General features: G+C 31.3%; 2 protein-coding genes across 2 annotated transcripts; both read right to left on the bottom strand.

The window, feature by feature from the left end:
* Window positions 1-2849: 2849 nt before the first annotated feature.
* On the bottom strand, window positions 2850-19178 carry LOC143050864 (putative oxidoreductase PXDNL). The gene is made up of 9 exons (XM_076223969.1): window positions 19167-19178; window positions 18979-19120; window positions 10029-10162; window positions 9233-9377; window positions 8111-8244; window positions 6249-6393; window positions 5745-5863; window positions 4305-4460; window positions 2850-2950 (listed from the first exon to the last, which is right to left on the bottom strand). The coding sequence occupies exons 1-9, from the start codon at window positions 19176-19178 to the stop codon at window positions 2930-2932; spliced, it is 1008 nt and encodes a 335-aa protein (XP_076080084.1). The 3' UTR covers window positions 2850-2929.
* Window positions 19017-21812, bottom strand: LOC143050863 (coagulation factor VII-like). Its single transcript, XM_076223968.1, has 3 exons — window positions 21668-21812; window positions 19405-19538; window positions 19017-19120 (listed from the first exon to the last, which is right to left on the bottom strand). The coding sequence occupies exons 1-2, from the start codon at window positions 21810-21812 to the stop codon at window positions 19417-19419; spliced, it is 267 nt and encodes an 88-aa protein (XP_076080083.1). The 3' UTR covers window positions 19017-19120; window positions 19405-19416.
* Between the last annotated feature and the right edge of the window lie 981 nt (window positions 21813-22793).

Genomic DNA, 22793 nt, shown 5'->3' with positions numbered 1-22793 from the left:
AAGGCTTAACTCAACAGATGGATTAAAATAGAAATATATCTAACAAAAACAGAGTGGACGTGGACGTGGACCTTGCCGGGTACGTGTATATTCCAACAACAAAAATACACTAAGTACAGACAGTGACCCTAAATCAATTAAAACGTATATATACAAGATTAAGTATTATCTTCGTTAAGCTCTAACACTAATGGAAACTGTGAAGTTTGCACCACATAGGCAAGTGTATTTTAAACGCCACGAGGGTTAATTGAATGACAAACTCACAAATATATATTGGAAAACAACGATGTTAAATTTAACCAATTAACACTACAAGGTAATGTTTTATCTTCGTAAAGGTCATATACTTTAGTAAGATTGAATCAAGATTCACGTTTCAATTGTTAAGTCCTACTTCAAAATCACTAATGAGTCCTTTGGAGACGAAATGCGACATGGCCTACATATTTCAAATCCTAGTATGTATGGTGGAAATATTTACCAGTTAAACATTGCGGAAACCAAATCGGATCTGATTTGAAATATTTGGTGTTTTTTTTTGGTGAGCTGCCTATCTATATTATTGAATAAAAAAAGAAAGGTTTATTTGTTTCATGATTTTAAGACATTTCTAATTGATTTCGATTCTATATTGTTCATACCACTCATTTCCTCGAAGCAATGCAATATAGGATTCATTTCCTATCAACTTCAAATTCAAGGGGAATAACTGGTTAACCCTTAGTATGCAACCGAATATAACTTACTATGGTGGAATTACACGGTAACACATACAGAAAACAGCATTAAATTCGTCAAAATAAAATTGAATTACAATTGTCAGATAGCATTATCATTCATGGACAGATTCTTTTAAAGTAAGTCAATTCACGCAATAGGTAATTATTAAGTAACGTTTGAAATTCATTTATAATTTCTTAAAAAGTTGTTATCAATTCTGATTGAATAAAAGCATAGACATTATAGAACATTTGAAGATATTTTAAAGTAAAACAGTATTTCGAACAGCGGTAATCTACTGTTGCCTTTATGTGTCATGTGTTTGTTCCATTCAATTACTGTCAGATTGATATATACTAGTCAATAAAAGAAACCATATTCAAGTTTGAACTAAAATTTATCATATAATATAATGAATAGAAAAAACTGTAAAATTATCCAATAAAAAACAATTATCTACAAAGCAAATCTATTCGGAGATGAAATTAAAGTATTCAAATATCCCCAAAGGCATTCAAAGATTTAAGCAGACCCTGTTTAACTATTTAAAGTTTCAAGTTTTAATATCTTTTTTTTTATTTTTGGATTAAGAAACGACTATTTATAAATCTTCACAGGAAAAAAAATCAAAATATAAACTTTCATTTTCTTGACAGAATTTGCCGGAAATTATAAAAAAAAGGCCAATATCAGTGGCGGAACCAGGGGGTTGTCCCACTGCGCATCGCACCACCCCTATGACGAACCTCAATTTTTTTTAAAGTATCTATTTTTTCAATAACTAGCTTTTAAACAAATTAACACTGAAGATTAATCCTTTCATCGCACTAATTAGTTATGCATTACCTGGATACCTGGAGGTGTCACAATGATAGAATACGGATCAATGCGTTACACCTGTATACATGTAATTAAATTGTCAAAACAGCTCGTCAATATGAAGAAGTTGACTTCTTATTTTGAAAGGTAAATACAAATTATTCTTGTATTTTTAAGTGAAATTTCCATATATAATTGCATTGTCCAACTAACGGAGTCTCGGTTTTAAATTTCATTTATGTACATTTTGAAAAAAACAATCATTATGAATGAATTAAATTAAATTTGTTTATCTATCTCTTTGACAGGCTTGGACAGGCTTACAAAACATTTTGGGTAAGACGGTAAAGAGGCCAAAAAATCACATGAATTTGCCGAGTCAATCTACAATGCCGTCCAAACTGTGTTTGTGGCAAAAGACTTGCGAGTCAATGCTTTCAAAACCAGAAACTGTAGCCGATGCTCTGAAAGTATGTTACAAAACAGACTTTCCAACTATATCTGTTATCTTAAAAATCAAAGCTACCATGGGGGTGACGAGTTGCGAATGTGAGCGATCCAACAGGGAGTTATCACTTTTAAAAACCTACCTGAGATCAACTATGGGACAGTCGCGTTTAAACGTACTTGCGTTGATGCATGTGCACTACAGTTTGGAACTAAACATAAAATAAATTATAGATAACTTTGCAAGGAAACATTCGCGACGCATGATGTTGAATGACCTGATAAACGACTCTTTGTTAAATTAGTAAATTTTGAACAAATTTACGTAGAAATATTTTTACCGATTCGGAACATTTTAGCTAAACTTTTTTTACAGCTTGCCTAATTCAGATGACAGTTGTATGTTGTGCTATTTTAGATTGCAAGATATTGTATAGTCTTAAATAAAAATAAGTTTTACATGTCTTTAAATTCCTAGGAATATGTGAATTGCATGGTGTTGTCCAAATTCATGAGCTTCCATAATGTCGAAGGTATTTTTTTTAACCTTTTTCATACCATTCAATATTCATTTGGGACCACCCCTAAATTTTTTTCTGGATCCGCCACTGAAATATATGTTCTTTTTGCAAAAAAGGTAATCGCATATTTCATCAAATGCAAGATGATAGGTAGTTACGTATATCTGCCGAAACACTTATATAGTGTTGGGTCCTATCATGCAACATGGGTGCTTGGTTGCATGAGTGATGTATGACAACAAGACATCGTATCTCTAAATTATCACTAGAATAAAACAAAATAGAAAAAAACTCCACGTAAATCAGTTTGTAAACCGAAATTAAAAGTGATACGAAAACAACAATTTCATTAATTTATTCTTTATAAAGAAACATCTGATGTTTCAACTGAATAATTTAAAATATCTGTGCGTTACAATTCATCCAAAAACTGCAGAGTCAGAAAATATAAGGTATTGTGATATTAAGCAGGATTATTGTAAAAAATATCAGCCTGCATGATAAAGCATAAAATTATTGATAAACCCATTGATCAATAATTGAGTTGCGAGAACAAGTTCTCATAATAGAGTATAATGGACGTAAAAAAGAATAAAATTTACATGACCCGAAAAAACAGAGAAAGTGAAGAATCAAGTGTAGAATAACTAAAAAATATAGAACCGTATAAATCAAATAACCCATCATCCGAATCCTAACGTATTATGTGTATACAATACCATCTTCGCTAGCCAAGGGTTACGATCCACTCCCGCTCTCTTCACCCTTGGCAGATTGAGCCAACATTTGTGATATCATAGTTGCGCCATCTATCGGATGATTAAAGTCACGCCCATTCAGAATGCATTATTCTTGACCAATGGTAGCACTTGAACTCTTCAATTTAGAGGTAAAACACGGTAGCGTCTAGATTCTACCCACTTGGTAAAGCCGGAAACGTAAAATATACGTCAACATTCATGCATTTGTGCATGAAATATACACATGAACTTCTATTAGTTGATTAAAAACATTCAAGTTGTCACTAAATATAGTCTTATGTTTAGTGATGTAAAGACTTGTTGCACAATAAACACGTGGCAATTGTTTACAAACACTTTCTACATTTACACGTGATCATGTTATAGGCGCTTTTTGATTGGATGCAGCGAGTTTCTACTGCAGCCAATAAAAATCCTTACCTTGTGTCTCCGAAATATTATCTCAATCCGCCAAGGGTGAAGAGAGCGGGACTGGATCGTAACCCTTGGCTAGCGCGAAGATGATACAATACATATGTACCCCTGAATTGGTCCGACTATCTTTGCATTACATGTAAAAAATAAAAGCACAAGAATACTGAAATCCGAGGAAAATTCAAAACTGAAAGTTCCTTATCAAATGGCAAAATCAAAAGTATATATATGAACAAGATCATTTGTATTAATGCATCTATTGTATTGTTATAGTGATCTGCTTGCTTGTAAGACGGACATTGTATTCTTGTATGCTCTGTTTCAATGTCACATTATCGAAGCGTAATGTAAATAACTGTTTTTATTTAAAACTTGACATGATCACAATCAGTCATGGAATATTATTAAATATAGGTTCCTGGTGTATTTCTTTTCATGGTAACTCGTTTTTCCGTGCATTTTGTTTGTATTTCTACGACTAATGAGTTTTGATTTTTCTTTAAATATCATCCGACTCTTTTTTACTCGTTATAATGTCAATCGATATGCATACTGTGTACTACGTTTAAGGTAAACTGTTCAGGTATGAAAATGTGACGCATTACATAAAAAACTTACCGTGGTGCACAATGACATGAGCAGAGGCTTCGTCTTTGCCAAATTCATTTATTGCTTTACAACTAATGATCCCAGATTCTTGCAGATTACTTATTTCTAAAACCTCTCCGTTTTCGAATAACGTGTGAGCTGGTAAAACAGATGTTTGGCGGGTAAACTGTAAACAAGACTAATCTGATTTACAGTATTACGTTTGAGTTTAACTTCAATTATGCTTTTTACCGAATGAATGTCATCGAAATAAATTACAACATATTAATTGTCTGTTTTAATATTTAAAAAGCATCATATTTAACACATTGTTTTACAGCTCATCGGTAGAGTAGTTAAATATATATTTAAATCATCCTTCCGATGCTTCAAAAGGTTCAGGATCATAATGCAATAGTTTATATGATTACGTCTCAAGGGGTTTGCATAATTATCACAGATGATTTTGGGACTGTAGTTTTTATCATTAAAACTTAAGAAATTAAGAAAAATATAGATGTCTTACAGGATACAAATGTAATCAGTCATTATCACTGCTTTGATACCTATATTCAATGGTAACAATTACTGGAAATTGTTATTTTGAGAGTTTGAGTACCTTTATAAAGTAATTAGATGAAATAAGTTAAGTTTTACTAATTCATGGCGATATTTGTTCGTTTTTGGCATGGCTCCGTACTTACATATCATGTCATTGTGTTCTGTTAAATAACTTTATTCTTGTCTTTCATTTTTGCTTGTGGGTCTTTGTTTAGTTGCATTTTTGTTTATTTATTTTTACAGTAATTAAGATTATTACAACAAATGTTGACTGCTGTACCCTTATTTTTAATATTTTTACCAACTATATATGTTTGTTATATTCAAAAAGTGTTGTCAATATAATTGAATGTTATGCAACTGTCAAACAGTTGAGAGGTTTAGTTAGCTCTATGAAACCAGGTTTAATCCATAATTTTATACATAAGAAAATGTCTGTACCATGTCGAGAATATGACGGTTGTTATCCAATCGTTTGATGTGATGTTCAGTAGTCGTCGTTTGTTGATTTAGTTCATAGATGTCTCGTTTTTCGTTTTTTTCATATAGATAAGACCAAGACCGTTGGTTCTCACGTTTGAATAGTTTCACACTAATCATTTTTGGGTCCCTGTATAGTTTTCTGTTCAGTGTGGATGAAGGCTCTGTGTTGAAGACCATACTTTAACTTATAATGGTTTATCTTAACAAATTATGACTTGGATAGAGAGTTTTCTGATTGGCACTCATACCACACATCTTATTTCTATTAGATGAGTCGATTCCAGCCATAGTAACAATCAATTCATGTTTTAAAATCCGTGTAAAATCGATATTAACAAATTGAAATCATAACATAAATTATGTGATTTATCAGATGAAATGGTATGAGCATTAATCACTGAAAACAAAAATTAAAGGTCAGACGTACCGACGTGAATTTCCAAGTTATCGTTGGCTGTGGGTGACCAGAAACTTTACAACTGATATTCTGAGACACCCCAGCACTTCCACTGAAGGGTTCTGGAGGGGAAAATATATAACTAGGATCTATAGAAAAGAATTAATAATAATCAAGTCATCATTTGCTCAACTTAAAATTAAAAGAGTTAACTGTTAAAAAGTATGTGAATATGGCATAAATTTTATGTCTGACTGAACAAAAATCAAGAGATAAAATAATCGTTAAATGGTAACTTATAACACAATGCTGACTGCTGTACCCCAATTTATGACATTTTGACCTATTATGTCTGTTTTTCTTGTTCACACACAATGGAATATGAGCTGCCATATATATATTACAGGTTTCTCAATGTCGGTTAGAGCTTGTCCAAGAATCAAAAGTGGAATTTATATTATTCTTAAATAAAATTGATATATTTATCTTTCTTTTATCAAAAAGAAACAATATAATAAAAGAAATCATACAAACCGTGAACAACTTCAAGTCTTACAAAAGCCTTCGCTGAACCAGCATCATTTGAGGCAATACACGTGTACAGACCAGACGCCTCATTTGTTGCGTTTGGAATTGGAAGAGTTCCTCCAGATATCAGTACTGTTAAACCCTTCATGATCTAAAATTTAAATTTTTTTTTGAAAGATTAATGTAAGCATCAGTACTCTACCGATGCGGTACAGCTATCAGGACGATTGAAATGCAAAATAATTAAAAAGGCCAAATGAACTACATTGAAGAAGTCGAAGAGCATTTGGGTCCAACAACTACTAAAAGATTTGTCAGAGTTTGTATCGGATTTGTAATTTTATAATTCAAAAAAGAAAAAGAACTGTCATCCAATTTAAAAATGTTAACTGAACTTTAAGTCGACCTGTGGTCGATTACTACGATATAGATGAGAAAAACCCGCAACAATATACCATTTTTTTGTTGTTTGCCAGGAACACAATTTTCTTAATTGAGGCATGCACGCTAACTTATAAACAACTGATTTTTTTTAATAAGAATAATTGTCATGTGAAACAATCATGTTTTCATCTATTATATTTTCCCGGGGTTTGATATTTTTTTTATTATTACTATATTCAAAAGAAAAACAGCAAATCTAGAGTACTTAACCTTAAATTAAAAAAATCAGAAGAAAGCATTGTTTTAAACATTAAAAACAGAGTGTTAAAAAGATGAAATTTACATTGATTATAAAAAACTACTGGTCCAATAAAACATTTAAATTGTCATATCATGAAGACGCCTGTAAAACGTTAACAGAGATAAATTCCATCATAAATAATGTTTGGTTATTTTACTGTTGAATATGAGATTTGCCGTCGGTACCTTTGCTAACTATTGCAAATAACTGTATAATAAAATATTGTGCGCGGTTTTGTTTAACTAATATGCTATGTTTTTTTAAGGCCGCTTAATAGCTGATGAAATTGATAAAAAAAAAAACATTACATTGTAGTTTTGATTCATGCTGGATAGCAATTCATAGTGAATTTCTAAAATTAAAATGCATTTGCCAATGTTACGATTTTTCTTTGAGGGAATGTTACACGTCCGAAATGACGGTGGAGGGGATGGTTCTTTAATCATTTGTGCAAGCATCTGATTTCGATTGTTATTCTTCAAACAGATAAATAACTCTATTTGCGAGATTTCTCATCTACTTTTTTAGGTTAGAAAGATGTGATTCCTCCCGCCTGTATCTGTTCCATTCATAGTAGATTTCGAATATATAGTATAAAGAGTGTGAAACGTAGTCAAATTTCAACATTGACGACTACAAATAGGTTTTTTAAAAGATTTATCTCAACTTTTTAAAATGATCCTTTAAGTTATTTTGAAAAAAATAAATGTGCCTTTTGCTATTCAAAACGAATGAAAACGAGAAGTGTTGAGATTTAAAAAAAAACATAGCTTAAGATTCAGAAAAAAAGGAAACTTAAGCATGGCCTTATAATGTTAATATACTGTTCCCAGTTCGCGATAGTCACAACAGATCAACTCATAACTGTTATTTTTAGGCTATAGGAAAAGGAGTTAGTTAGAAAAGGTAAAAATATTACCATTCAGTCTAACCATAAATTCAAATTAGAATAAATGGCTGTTTTAACAATGAATCAATAACTAAAAAGTAAGATAATAAAATACCGAACTCCTAGGAAAATTCAAAACAGAAAGTCCCTAATAAATACACTTTAAAGTCCCTAGTTAATACAGTTTGTAACCCAGATGAGTTTTCTCTCAATCGATTTATGACTTTTGAACAGCGGTATACTACTGTTGCCTTTATTTGAATACTCAAATAAAACGGAACTGTAAAAACATACTTGATCATATTCCCATGTTATATGTGGAGTTGGAAAACCAGTAACATTACAGATAATCTCTGCTTCTGTGTAGTAGTTCACTATTACATGTGGAGAAGTTGTTATTACAGGTGCCACGCGAGGTGGAATACTTCCTTAAATATACAAATTATAAAAAAGTTTCTAATGAAATGTTTAAAATATCCTTAACACATAACATAATAAAACAAATGAAAACTAATTAGCAGTTTTGTTAACAAAACAACAATGATTGGGTTAATAACACTTAGTGCAGCTATGATCAATCTGGAATCGTTACGCTTTATTTTTCGAGTTTGCACTTTAATTGTATAAATTGACCTGAGATACATATCATACTGTTAAAAAAATTGAATCTTATCGAACGCCAGTTTAGTTTTAGATGGAAACAAATAATTTAATAGCATCGTCTCTGTTAGAAATTAAATTTATGGACTGAGAACGATTTCATGTTAAGTTCTAGCTGGCTTGGTAAAAAACCCACAATTTTCTGATTATGTATTGTCCTAAATATGCTGGACGTTCGACAATCATAAAATTATACTAGATATTCGGAAACCAGGTGAAGTTATCGTCTATTTGCAATGATGTCAATTAAGCATTGTAGTCGCGTAATAGATCTGGCTTGATACAGGCTCGTCCTTATATACAAAATGGTGCTTCGTAAAATTGATAACCAGTGTATATGCATCTTAAAAAATGCCAATAAAGGTTTCCGTTCTAAAGTTTCTGTGTAGTGACGATTTGATGCGACACATCGTTTCCTATGAATGTGAATATTGTTATTACATGAGAGTTATTACAAAAAATAATTCTTGCAATATTTTCGTGCCTGTCTTACAGCTTCTGTAGATGTTTTTTTTTATATATTAATCAGTTCATTACTACCTTATATTAACGATATGTCTAATAAGAAGATTTGCAGATGTTTGTTTTAAATTTTGATTGTGGTTGAATTTGAAAACTTTAAGGAATAATCAAATGAAATATTAATTTGTTCATGAAAGATTATAATTGTTCTCAAAACGTTATTCACATTAGGAGATCGTTTGTTCTTTGGTGCTAAACTATTTGTATTAAACCTAAAGAAATAATTTTATATACCATGGACAACATAAAGAAATACAAACGCCTTTGCTGAACCAGCATCATTTGAAGCAATGCATGTGTAAAGACCAGAGGCCTCACTTGTTGCATTTGGAATTCGTAAAGATCCACCAGAAATGAGTACAGTTGAAATATTTTTGTCCTAAATTTAAACAGAAACAGCATTTTTTGTATTTCATAATTAAACCTCTACTTTTGAACACTATGTACACTTACAGGGTCACTGCTTTGAATGATTTAAATTGAATTGTGTAATCATTTTTACTTACTTATAATATTAATAGTTAAAACTAATGAATGATTGTAAAGATACTTCTTATTGATTAAGGGCAATATTTAAACACGAACTTTAAGTTCAATAAATTTTCAAACAGGATTACTTAAAGGCACAACGCATATTACTTCTAAATGATTATATATAAATCCTGGAAATCACTAATATCTATTCCTCAACATAACGCGATGGGACAAGTAAAACTTTCATGAAATACTTTTTTTTGACTTTCAATCATTCATACTCATTATCGCTTCCAACGATGTTTTTTGGACAAATTCATTTAATTGATATGGGTAATCGAAAGTCTTTTTTTTAAAATTATTATCTAAATTCTGGAGCTAGTGCTTAAACAACGTTAAAGCAATTTTGGTCTTTCTCTTTCTGTTAAGTATACTGTTGCATTATCAGATTCAGCAGAATATTTTCAAAATCATAAATATCATTGTCAGATTAAATTTGCAATTGTTGTAAAATGTGTTTGCACTTTATATCCTGTAATTGTGTTTGAATACGTACATGGTCATATACCCATTTAATATCTGGAGTCGGATAGCCGGTAACATTACAGACAATAACTGCTTCTGTGTCGAGGTTCACTATAACATCAGAAGAAGCAATAATAACTGGTGCAACTAGTGTCGGATTTGTTGCTGAAATGTACAAAATATAAGAATAATTACCATCAATTCTCTGTAATAATAGACCAAATATGAAAAATTTTGGCCAGATTATTTTTTTTCAAATACTTTTTTTTTAAGTTGAAATGGTCCAAACTAACAGTCATATTAAAAAAAAAAATCAATAAAAAAATCTGAATAGTCTGGTTGCCATGGAAACCACGTGACATCTAATGAATATATTAGTATAGCAAGGAAAATGGCTAACATTGTTTTTTATGGTAAAAATGTGATAAAGCATATACATTTTTGTTATTTTCATGGGTCGATCATTTAAACTGCTAATTGACAAATTTTTCGAATAAAAACAGTTTTTTTGGTACATAAGGTGGTCCACTTAACACAAAAATCGGCATGATTTTTGCCGTTTTTTGTCATTTTTTACATCTGATTTTACCGAAAACGCAGAAATCCTCCAATAAAAGACTATAAAATATAAAATTATGGATGTTTTGTCAACAAAATGCTGCAAAATAAATCTTGGGTAAATGTTGCAGAAAGTTGCCAATAGAGGAATATTAGTCATTGTAATTTACCCTGAAATTCCCCCTTTTTTTAGGTTCTATTTGTTAATAAATATTTCATATGAATATTTTCATGATAAAATAGTCCCTTCTTATGAAAACAACTATTTTTAGGTGTATTGAGGGTAATTATATCATATTACACATTCCAGCAATTAAAAATGTCCTGCTCAAACTAATCTGGATGTAATTTCGAAAAATGAGTTATTTCCCCTTTTTGAAAGGAGTAGGTCCAGTAAGACCCCTTTTGACCCCAAAATATAGCAGTTGTATCAGATTGTAAAAGCTTTTAGTTATTTATTGGTCAGTAGAATGCTTAGGCAACATAAATATGGGCTGTTTTTTGACAATACAATGCACATATATCGGGTACTAGCACCATTAAGTCATGCTAAATTACTGAAATCTTCACAATTCTATCATTTTAGTTAAATTTTAGACGGTTTTCGTGTAAAACGAAAGTGGCCGCATTTGTGTTCATCCTTAATATTGAAATGTAAGTTGTATTTTATGATAATACATAACATATATAGAGGTTGAGAATGAACACGGATGCGGCCGCTTTCATTTTTGACAAAAACCATCCGAAAAGTGACATTTTTCGGCATATTTGGTAGATATTTCATATTTGAGCTTGAATTGGATCGTTTTCAATGACTAAATCAGTTCACATAAACTAATTGATTCAAATGAAATAGACACTTGAGTGTTTAAAAAGTGGTCAAAATCTTTCGTCAGATGAGCCTGAAATTTGAGGCCAAAATCGGTCCTTACCGGACCTACTCCTTTTCGTTCAAGAGATAGAGAGAAAAAACTTTAGCAGCAATAACATTTAGGAGATAACTTGATTATACTATTTCTGGATCACTATTCCTCACTAGACCGCTGTCTTAAGTATTGGCGGAAAAGAAAATAGCAAATGAAAAAATTGATATATTTTATCAAATTTAACCAACAACTTTAAAAAAAAACAATTATTAGAAAATAATTATTAGTTTTAAATTAAAGGGTAATAAATAATGTTGATATTATATCTGCTTTGCAACAAAACATAAGTAAAAAAATATAACTACTAAAATATATAACCGGTAAAATCATTATTTGCTTTGAGGGAGCTGATTCGAAGTTTCACGGTTTCATACTAAAAAAGTTCAAAGGCAAATCTCGTGAATCTTTCATATAAATACGGAGTACTTCAGCTATTTATTTTAATACTGCAATTACATACGTTTGAATATGAGCAAAAGAAAAAAATCGAATTTTACCAATGCAAAACTACAGTGCCCAGTTTCATCCTAGTAAAATCATTAATAAATTATGTTATCTATATTAAAACGCATCAAATAATAGTTTAAATTTGTGTTAAAATCATTTTGTTATCACAAGTTATGGAACTGTTAACAAAGAAAATTTACTTATTTGATAAAAAAAAACAACAGATGCTCCGCAGGGCGCAGGTTCACACGACCGCATAGGTTGAACCCTGAACGGTTGGGGCAAGTATTGACACAACATTCCAGCTTGATTCAGCTCTAAATTTGGATTGTGATGAAGCAGTTGACACAGCATAGGTTTCTAACACAGAATGAATGTGGTCTAATGAACTTAAAATATTTGTTTATGCCTTTGAGCAATTCACTATGCTGTTGAATATTTATCCTCTCAAAAAAATGTTTGAAGAAATATTCTTTATATTTATGAAATCTGTAATTAGAAAAATTGACCCCCCCAATTTTTTTTACACCCCCCTTTCCCTTATTCCAAAACTGATCTCAATTCAAATTTCTAATGGAGTTTGTAACAATAACTACTCATTTAAATACATCATAAAATATTAAAATGTAAAAAGTGCTTGTTATCACTGAATGGTAAAGATTGTTTTAATTTATCAGTTGGTAGTAAAAGTGAATATACATTGTATATTGTATAAAACAATGATTTAAGTTGATTAAACTACTATTCTGGACAAAGAAAGATAACTCCAATTGAAAATATCTTGCTATTGCACAATATTGTGCAATTAGATATTTCGTGCTATTGCGCAATACTGTGCAATTGAAAATACTCGCTGTTGCAAAACACTGTGCAATTGAAGATTTCTTGCCATTGCACAATACTGTGCAATTGAAAATTTCTTGCTATTGCACAATACTGTGCAATTGAAGATTTCTTGCTATTGCTGAATACTATGCAATTGAAAATTTCTTGCTATTGCACAATACTTAATATAATAATTTTGGATCCTGATTGGATCAACTTGAAAACTGGGCCCATAATCAAAAATCTAAGTACATGTCTAGATTCAGCATATCAAAGAATTCCAAGGATTCAATTTTTGTTAAAATCAAACTTAGTTTAATTTTGGACCCTTTGGACCTTAATGTAGACCAATTTGAAAACGGGACCAAAAATTAAGAATCTACATACACAGTTAGATTCGGCATATCAAAGAACCCCAATTATTCAATTTTTGACCCTAATTCCTAAACTATTGGGACCAAAACTCCCAAAATCAATCCCAACCTTCCTTTTATGGTTATAAACCTTGTGTTTAAATTTCATAGATTTCTATTTACTTATACTAAAGTTATGGTGCGAAAACCAAGAAAAATGCTTATTTGGGCCCCTTTTTTGGCCCCTAATTCCTAAATTGTTGGGACCTCAACTCCTAAAATCAATCCAAACCTTCCATTTGTGGTCATTAACCTTATGTTTAAATTTCATTGATTTCTATTTACTTATACTAAAGTTATGATGCGAAAACCAAGAAAATGCTTATTTTGGCCCATTTTGGCCCCTAATTCCTAAATTGTTGGGACCAAAACTCCCAAAAACAATCCGAACCTTTCTTTTGTGGTCATAAACCTTGTGTTTAAATTTCATAGATTTCTATTAAACTTATTAAAGTTATAGTGCTAAAACCAAATGTCTTCGGACGACGACGAGGACGACGTAGACGATGACGCCAACGTGATACCAATATACGACCAAATTTTTTTCAATTTTTGCGGTCGCATAAAAATGGAAAATGGTGTGAGCAAAAAATCAATTCTTAATTTTGTCTACTTTTGACTAGTGAAGTGTACAAATTTTCAAATACATATTTTAATTATTCTATAGAATCTCCTCCTTTTTTAAATTGAATATTTTTTTATAATTTGTAATACCACAAAAACAAGTATGAGTAAATTCTGTTTTTTAACTGCTAACTTACTTAATAAACTTACTTTATTTGAAAATCTATTAAAAGAATGTATATTTATACATGTAATATTAGAAATGTAATTAAGAAATGACTTTATATCCAGATTAAATAACCAAATATGCATAAATTCCAGAGTTTTGTTATTGCCGAAAAATATGTTCGGCAATAGGGTGAATAATCATCACCAGATTTCAGGAAATAAGCTTAATGCCTGAAAATTTCAGGCAATAACTTAATGCCTAGGCGTTAGGTTATTGCCTAGGATTTAAGCTTAATGCCTAATTTCACTTATTGCCGCTAACATATATACATGTATCAACAACAAAAAAACACTCAAAAGGAAATACCAAAACCTTTTTTCTTTTGAAAATAATTAAAGCATGAATAATGTACGAAAGAACAACAGTAGCACTGCCACTGATATTTATTAAAATTAGCATCTGCCTAAAGCTCATTTCATTCCAAAATTACGGTTTTTCAACAAAGATGTAGTATTTTGTCCTCTAACCTTTACTTTAATTGAATTGAAGAAAAAAATTACAAAGTTATATGTTCAGTTTTGATTCAAACGAGTTTTTACTTAGTTACTTGAAGAATACGCTGTAAAATAAATTGATTCTCTAAATCCCTAAATTTTAAACATAAAACCCAAATTTTCCATAAATATAATGAACCTAGTAATGAACCCATTTTGTTTATCTCTGTATTTAAAGAAAATCATTTGAAGCATCCATCCCAAAATTGTTTGATTTTAGTGCCTCTCTATTTCTAATTTTTTTGTGCAAAAGTTTTTTTTTTAAATACAGTAAAACCTGTATAAACCGGCCAGCTATGGGACCAAGAAAATAGGCCGGTTTGGGCAGTGGGTCGGTTTATTCAGGTTTTCTGATTTACCGGAAGTGTAGGAATGTACGCCGGATTTTTATAATGCAATGTCCTAATCCAATTAAAAACTATATAAACATGTAATAACAAAAATGCTGAAAATATATGTATTTAATAAAGTTTAAATCATGATATGTGTACAATTATTTTAACATAAACAGGTCAAGTGTTCCCTGCTTTTTGACCATTTTGCTACGAACTATAGTGTCTTCTATCATAGTTTTCATTGGCATGAGAAATTTTAATATTCGGTCATCTTTCAAATTTGAAAAGTTAATCATATATCTAATGTTTTTCAACACGTCCTCGTACGAGAAATCGGCACCAGGAGCATCCATTTCAGGCTCGTCAACTTCACTCTCGCTATCACTCGTTTCATTGGCGTCATGCTCGCGTTCTTTAAATTGTTCAACCAAAGTTTTTTCCCAGTCGCCGTCAAATGTTTCCTCCGTAGGCATAGCTTCCTCAATAGCGAGCATTTCATCGAACGAAATATCATCATTGCCGGAAAATTGTCGTACCATCCCCATTAATTCCGAAAGTGGAATGTCATCATCCGGGTCTTCTTCATTGTCAGGGTCAACATTTTCATCGGGGTTCACAACGGGGAATCCAGCATTACGGAAACATGATGCGATTGTTGATTCTTTCGTATCACTCCAAGATTTATCAATCCAATGAACAGCATCGAGAACATTAATTTCTTTTGTCAGAGAAGTGTTGTCAGTGCAATTGTCGATCTTTGTTATGACATGTTTTAACATATGCTTCCTGTATCTGGCTTTGAATGCACGAATAATCCCAAGATCTAAAGGCTGAAGTTTAGACGTAGTGTTCGGTGGGAAAAATTTAATCGTCACGTTACTTAGAGTAACTGAATCAGAATGCGATGTTGCATTGTCAAGAAACAATAATATTTTCCTCTTTTTAGTTTTCATTTTTTTATTAATCTGCTGTATCCATTCGGTAAAGATGTAAGTTGTCATCCACGCTTTTTTGCTAGATTGCCAAATGACAGGCAAATTGTTAACGTTTATGTTTTTAAAACATCTTGGTTTCTTTGCCTTGCCAATCACTAACGGCGGTAACTTTTCTCCTGTGCTACTGCATGCTAGCATCACTGTTATTCTTTCTTTAGCTAATTTTCCACCTTTGCATGCTTCCCCTTTTTGACCAAGTGTTTTGTCCGGTAATGCTTTAAAGAATAAACCCGTTTCATCTGCGTTAAACACATTTTCAGGTGTGTAATCCCCGACAATATTTTCCAGTTTAGATTTGAAATCGTCAACTACACTTTGATCGACATCGGCACTTTCACCGCAAACTTTAAAAAAGCCAATCGAAAATTTTGACCGCCAGCTTTCTAACCACCCATTTGATGCCTTAAAATCAGTTAAATCCAGGGTTTCTGCCAATTCTAATGCCTTTTCCTGAATAATTGGACCACTCAACGGAATGTTTTTTGCTCTAGCTTGCTTGAACCACTGAAATACTAAGTCATTTAGCTCTCCGTATTTACTTCCCGTATCATGTCGTTTTCTTGCAGATGTTGTGTTGTCCTCGTAAATCGTTTTATATTCACCACTTCTCTTTAAAATGTCTGAAACAGTTGTCTTGCCAATCCCAAACTGTATTGCAAGATCTTTTTGCGTTGGCTTAGGTGTTTTTTCATATTCCGTTATAAGATCGTACTTTAGTTTCAATGTAAGTTCTTTGCGAGACCTTTTCGGCGACGGAGTATTAAGATTGTTATCAAAATCTTTTTTTCTCTTTTTAAGCGTACATAAATTCTCCATTCTTGTTTGAACTAAATTATTTTAATGACCATTTAATATTGTTTATAAAAACAGTTCACTACAAGAAGTTCACGGATTAACGCCTCAATAGTTTAATACCCGTAAGGACCCTCTTGTGTAAACAAATTTGTGTTGATAGACATCGATCAATACTTTATCATGATGTACAGTTAAATTAATTAAACAGACCGGTTTTGACAGGTATTTAATAATGCAATTAAGTGTAATGGGACTTCCTAATGAGATCGGAATTCGGAATACACAGGGACCGGTTTATAGAGGGCATTTTTACAAAGGTTATGAAGGGGAATTTTTGGGACTTTAATTTTTGACCGGAATAGACAGGAATCCGGTTTATTCAGGGTCCGGTTTACCCAGGTTTGACTGTATGTCACTACCCCCACCCCATCTTTTTTAAAGGTTTGCACTAAGTTTTTTTTTATTGTCAACCATAGGTCAGTCATTTGAACAAACATATTCAACAAACACCAACATCAATATAACATGTTAGTTAGTTTATATGGTGGAAATTGTCTGGTATGATAGCAAACATATAAAAAATTGGTCTACATAAACAGTTTACACCCCTAATATGACCCAATTTGAATTATCCGCCACCGATTTAAAATATGTTTACCCAGAGATATTTTTTCATGAATGATTAGCGGAATACCTAATCTTTAAGTGTAGTGAGTCATGTTTTGGCTATATTTCTGCGAAAAAAATATTTTAGGGACCAAATTTGGTCGAATTTTACTCTTTTTGCTTAAGATCCACAGTACCTGAAATAGCTATTAGCTCTAATATTCTATACTTTATTTCACCGTATAAGATTTACTTTAATAAATATATTTTTAATAGGCATATTCTGTTGTTCATTTAATGATAAACTTTTAAAAACAGTCGGCTGTTATAGCTTACTATGCGACAACGGCTTTGTTTAACGCGTTTAGTGACATTTGGTCACTTGTGGAGAGTTATGTCATTATCATTTGTCATGTATCTTCTAAATCTAAAGTTATTTTTTTTTATTAAAACGAGAAAAAATGAGAAAAAATACAAAAAACTTTGTTAAGTGAAATCAAAAAGGAAAAATTAATCCATTTCGTTTTATGTTTTGGTTTTTGAGAAATAGAAAAACGCAAAACGTTAACACGTTTGTTTAACATGTGCTTTTAAAAAAATCATGATAGTGAAACTTAATCACTTTTGTTTGTCGTTTTTTTGATTTTTGTATCTTAAAACAAAAGAAAAAACAAATAAACGCAAATAGTCACAGACCTACATCGTAGGTATGAGAAGATGTTCATTATTATTCACTTAGTGTTGTTATATTGTGTATGGAATAAGAGGTTTAATGGCAAATTGGTAAAATGATACAAACTGCACAATTTAGAGTTGTATGTGTTCTGCGGTGCAAGTCGATAATTTATCAATTTTAACATTAACATTATTGCCTATCAAAATATACGAATATATCTGATTGATTATTTCAGGTTGACGTCGATATCAGTTTTAAAAAGGTCATTAGACCTGTGGAACTATGAAAAATACTCAATCAATTGTTTTAAAAACAACTTGGTAACCTTGATCGGCCTCTTTGTCAATATACAATAAACTATTAACCCTTTTTTTTAGGCGTCTTTGTAAGATTATTAGATGGTTTTTTTTGAATTTTGTTGGTCAGTGGTGTTGTTTGTCTGTGATAGATGTTTACACAGTTGTTGCTGCTAAATCCCAATTATTAAAAATAGATTTCACCGCTGCAACAAGTGAGTTACGGTATTTCTCCATACTAGACAGTTAAATTTAATATGCAACTGTTGTGAACTGAGAAATATCGTCATACACGAGATGTATAGTGGTGGAATCTGTTTCACTATTGTTTTTGATCATTCCTTGTTAAATATTTTCAGAAATTGGTGTTCCTTATATGTGACGTTATAAGACATGGTCGCCTTTTATCATGACGTTACAATATAAAATATATATTGAATTTCGACTAATCATTTGCCGCGCACAAATGTGTCACTGGTGAAGAGAAATATATACTTTTCTCGCATCGATCAGGACATGTGTGAGAATAGCACAACAATTAATTAATACATTATTCTATTTTGTATGGTTGAGTTGCTCATTCGTTTTTGTCATAATAACGAAACTATAAACATATGTTATTCAGGTAAGAGGTAAAACAAGTAATGACACAAATCTAATCCATATTTTTTTCGGAAAATGCCTGTATGAAGCCAAGATTATGGTATTTCTTTGTAATTTGTAACGTTGGATGAAAATTTGATTTCGCCAGTTCTTATAGACTTTTCTTTTTTAAATTTTGTTTGAGTCCGTTTTTCCCCCTTTTCTTGCATAATAACTTACCATTTACGAGGACATGTACAGTTTTGATATCGAGTCCAGCACGATTTTTAGCAGAACAGGTATAATAACCAGTATCTCCGATGGTGATGTTTTGTATGATAAGGTAGTGGGCTATCTGTTTTACATTTGGCGGGTATCTTCCCTAAAAAAGTACGAATCTTCCTGAACTTTTAATAAAATCGCATTACTAGCACCTTCATATTTGTAAACACAAGTCTAAATAAATGAAGATTGAAAACAAGCAAAGCAGACATGAATTATGTCATTATTAAAACATTAACAATTGTTAGTTAGAAACCGAAACTTGGATTTTTCTTAATAAACACCAGCAAAAAGGCAAGACAAAGCATAAATATCGATCAAATGTACATTTGTACACACAATTTTAAAGAAGCATTATCACATTGATAAATATCAGTATCTTACACCAATAGCCTCCTAGGTAACAACTGGAGTCGGAATACCCTCAGCAATGCATGGAATTTTCACTAGACTCGTACCCTCAGCAATGACTTTAACATTAACAAGTGTAATTCTTGGTGAATCAGTTATGTTGGAACCTATGTAAATTAAACACTAGCAGCAGTTACTTTTTATCACAATCCTCTTAAATAGATGGAATCATCGTAGTAAATGAAGTTATCTATAGTTTAACTATACATAAGCAGGACGAATTTCATAAAAAAAATCTACAAAATGGTTAGATTAACGGACTGTGAAATGAAAAATGTTTTATACAAATTACAAGAAATAAAAATATGTTTGGATGTGCGTTCTTAACACTTCCCAAGAAAATGAAAAGTCCTGATCAGTTATAAAATGTAGAAGTTCGTCAACATTTGTAAGTTTAATTATTTTTTTATTCCTACAGCATGGATTAAAACTCGGCATATTTGTACATAATGTTATGATATACGTTTTTAAGTATCATATACATATTACAACATTATTACGTTAAATAACTCATGATAGGTATCAATTGAAAGAACGCGACAGATAAATGAAGAAACAGTTACTAGCACTTTAATAAGCTTTTTTCAGTGTTATATTTCTTCTTTTTATTCAAAATGCTGAACCGGCGCTTACAAATTCTGTTATCGTATCATGACAGGTAACTTTTCTACTTTTTTATATCTAAAAGTCAATACCGGTATCAATAATCTTATTTACTCAGGATCGGTACAAGAACTCTTAAAATTGTTTGATTGGTATATTTTATAAAAAATACACTTATGTGTTCGGTTACATTAAATTACGGCAGCAACATTCTTTTTTTTCTTTAAAATATCAGATCGCCCTTCAAAATAGTCTGAAAATCTGAGTATATCATGTATTACATGAATGGAATAACAAAGTATATGGGGTGGGGTGTCCACTCATGACTCAAAATACGTATATGCTCAGCAAAAGATACACATAAATAAGTAACAGCGGTTTATTGCTGTTTTGTATCTGAAAGTAAAAAAATATGATTTTCAACATGGAGAAAAGAAGAAATCTCATAATTGCCATATCAGTATTCATAAACTCAATAGTATAGCTTAGTAATAAGCATGTTTAGTTTTGTATGATATTTGATTTTAGTTTCTCGCTGCATTGAGGACCAAATGGTGGCCTTATGCTATTGTCTGCTCTTTGGTCGGGTTGTTGTCTCTTTAACAAATTCTCTATTTCTATTCTCAATTCTATTTTTCTACATAGTTCTTATTCTTCATTATTCAGCAAAATTAGTAGGTCCTTAAACCAGAATTCCGTCTTATACATATTTCTTATTATTCATTATTCAGCAAAATTAGTAGGTCTTTAAACCAAAATTTCCGTATTATATTTTTACTCAAAAATGCAAAACATGTAAGTGAATCGTGTTTGTTCAAGGCGCTTTTAAATCAACATACATACTTCTGGAATAACATACTGTGCATTTTACAATACATGACAACTTTTTCACTCAGACATTTTTAGATTAGTTTGTTCTCAATTTAAATGATTCATGATGACAAAAAAAGTGTCATCTGTGCAATTCCAGTTTATTTGCACCATGTACATAGTCTCGGTTCACGAATAGATGTATACGTAATGGAAGATGACATTATAGCGCCAAATTATCACAGGAAAACAGAATAAGAGCATGTTGTCTTGATATTCATTACTGATTTTTCAATTCACAACTACCATCACAAACGCATCAGGAGAGCTTTATTTTCAATTCCGGTAAGGGATTATTGTTTTCGTATTGTCACGTGACGAGAGTAACATGAGTAAGCTATTGAAATGGATCGTTAGTCCATGTAACCAAATTTCAAAGAACACAAATCAACGAAGACAGAGTAATCTTTGTTAAGGTGTGTAGTGGTCTTTTGATACAAAGGTGATCAGGTAAGACAAAGTGAACAAACACAGAACGATTAAATTTGATCTATAACATAATGTAAATACAAAGTATACATGTAAGTACTAACTGTGAAATATTTCATTGTGATAAAAAGCGTCGAATTTTTTTAAACATCTGTATATTGATGAAAATTAAATAATGACCTTTTGATGTTGTTAAGATTATCTTTTCTTTTTGTTGCTGTCTTGCTTGACTCCACCTTATATAATGAATATATAAGGTGAAGCTAAGGACAATATAACATGATGATTACAATATGCTATGTTCTATATGTAGCATACATTTAAATAAACTTACGTTGTTCACATCTTCTACCAAAATCTCCTGCTAAACAAGTACACGTGTATCTTCTATGATGAACATCGTTTATACAGGTACCTCCATTCAGACATGGGTTACTTTTACATTTGTCACTTTCTAAGAAATCAATTGTTGATAGCATTAAACGTGATCGAGCTTTTAAACAACAAACAAAGAAAGTCTTGCTCAATTTATAATTGCCTGATAAATAATAAATAGACAATTACACATTAAACTAATTATAATAGCAGGTTGCATGTATAGAAGGAAACTAATAAATGTACCAGTATACTACGTTTTTATTTACACATTGATTACCTTAGACAAGTAAGATGTTTTAATCTAGTTTGATTGAATTGCAGATCTAAAGGTTTTGGATGTTTGATCATAAACGAACTTTAAAAATGATATCATAAATTACAGAAAAAATAAAGTATCAATTGCTATAACAACTAATTTCAAAACATTTATCGGTGATATATAGCAGATAGCGGATAATTGAGAATGAATAATCAATATAAATTTATATACCCTCTCTACAGCATTGCCCATAGTAGCCAGTATGGCAGATACAATACCCTCCTCCTGCTGTATAATAATACCCATGGTCATAGCATTTGTAATTAGAAGAACAATAACCTGCAAAGAACATTTTTTATATGCTAAATCAGAACTGCATTTTTAATTGTTTTTCACTAGCAGTTCAATAGCATTCGTTAAATCTGAAAGCGATGTCTTAAGACACAACACTCCGCAATCTAAATAAAAATAAAATAAAAATGTCCCTTTTAATAATTGAGACGGAATTAAAAAAAAATCATTTTCGCAACAAATTACAAAAGTCTTTCCCTAAAACATTTGTAAAAATGTGACAAAGACATAATATTGAATTTTGATTCAAATCGATAGGTAATATGTTCATTGCCTGGAAACAAGATGGAATAACCTTTATCGATGCAATGCACCCTAAGCGCTTTTATGATTAACCTCCATCAGGAACTCTCAATGCCAAAATCGTTTATTAGTAACGAGACGTGCGAAGAGCTCGATGAACATAAATGACATAAATAGTCAACATTACATTAATTCAAAGATATTTTAACGAAGTGCTATCTAAAGGAGA

The sequence above is a fragment of the Mytilus galloprovincialis genome, chromosome 11, assembly GCF_965363235.1.
Source record: "Mytilus galloprovincialis chromosome 11, xbMytGall1.hap1.1, whole genome shotgun sequence".
Classification (NCBI taxonomy): Eukaryota; Metazoa; Mollusca; class Bivalvia; order Mytilida; family Mytilidae; genus Mytilus; species Mytilus galloprovincialis.
Note: the sequence above shows the minus strand (reverse complement) of the source record. Positions and strands in the feature narration are given on the sequence as shown.

Coding starts and splice junctions, on each gene's coding strand:
- LOC143050864 (XM_076223969.1), bottom strand. Junction 5,864..6,248: donor AAGACTTGAAGTTGTTCACG/GTTTGTATGATT, acceptor TCTTTTCTATAG/ATCCTAGTTATATATTTTCC. Junction 4,461..5,744: donor TAACTTGGAAATTCACGTCG/GTACGTCTGACC, acceptor TCTTGTTTACAG/TTTACCCGCCAAACATCTGT.
- LOC143050863 (XM_076223968.1), bottom strand. CDS start 21,812: ATGCTATCAACAATTGATTTCTTAGAAAGTGACAAATGTAAAAGTAAC. Junction 19,539..21,667: donor TGGTAGAAGATGTGAACAAC/GTAAGTTTATTT, acceptor TAATTTACATAG/GTTCCAACATAACTGATTCA.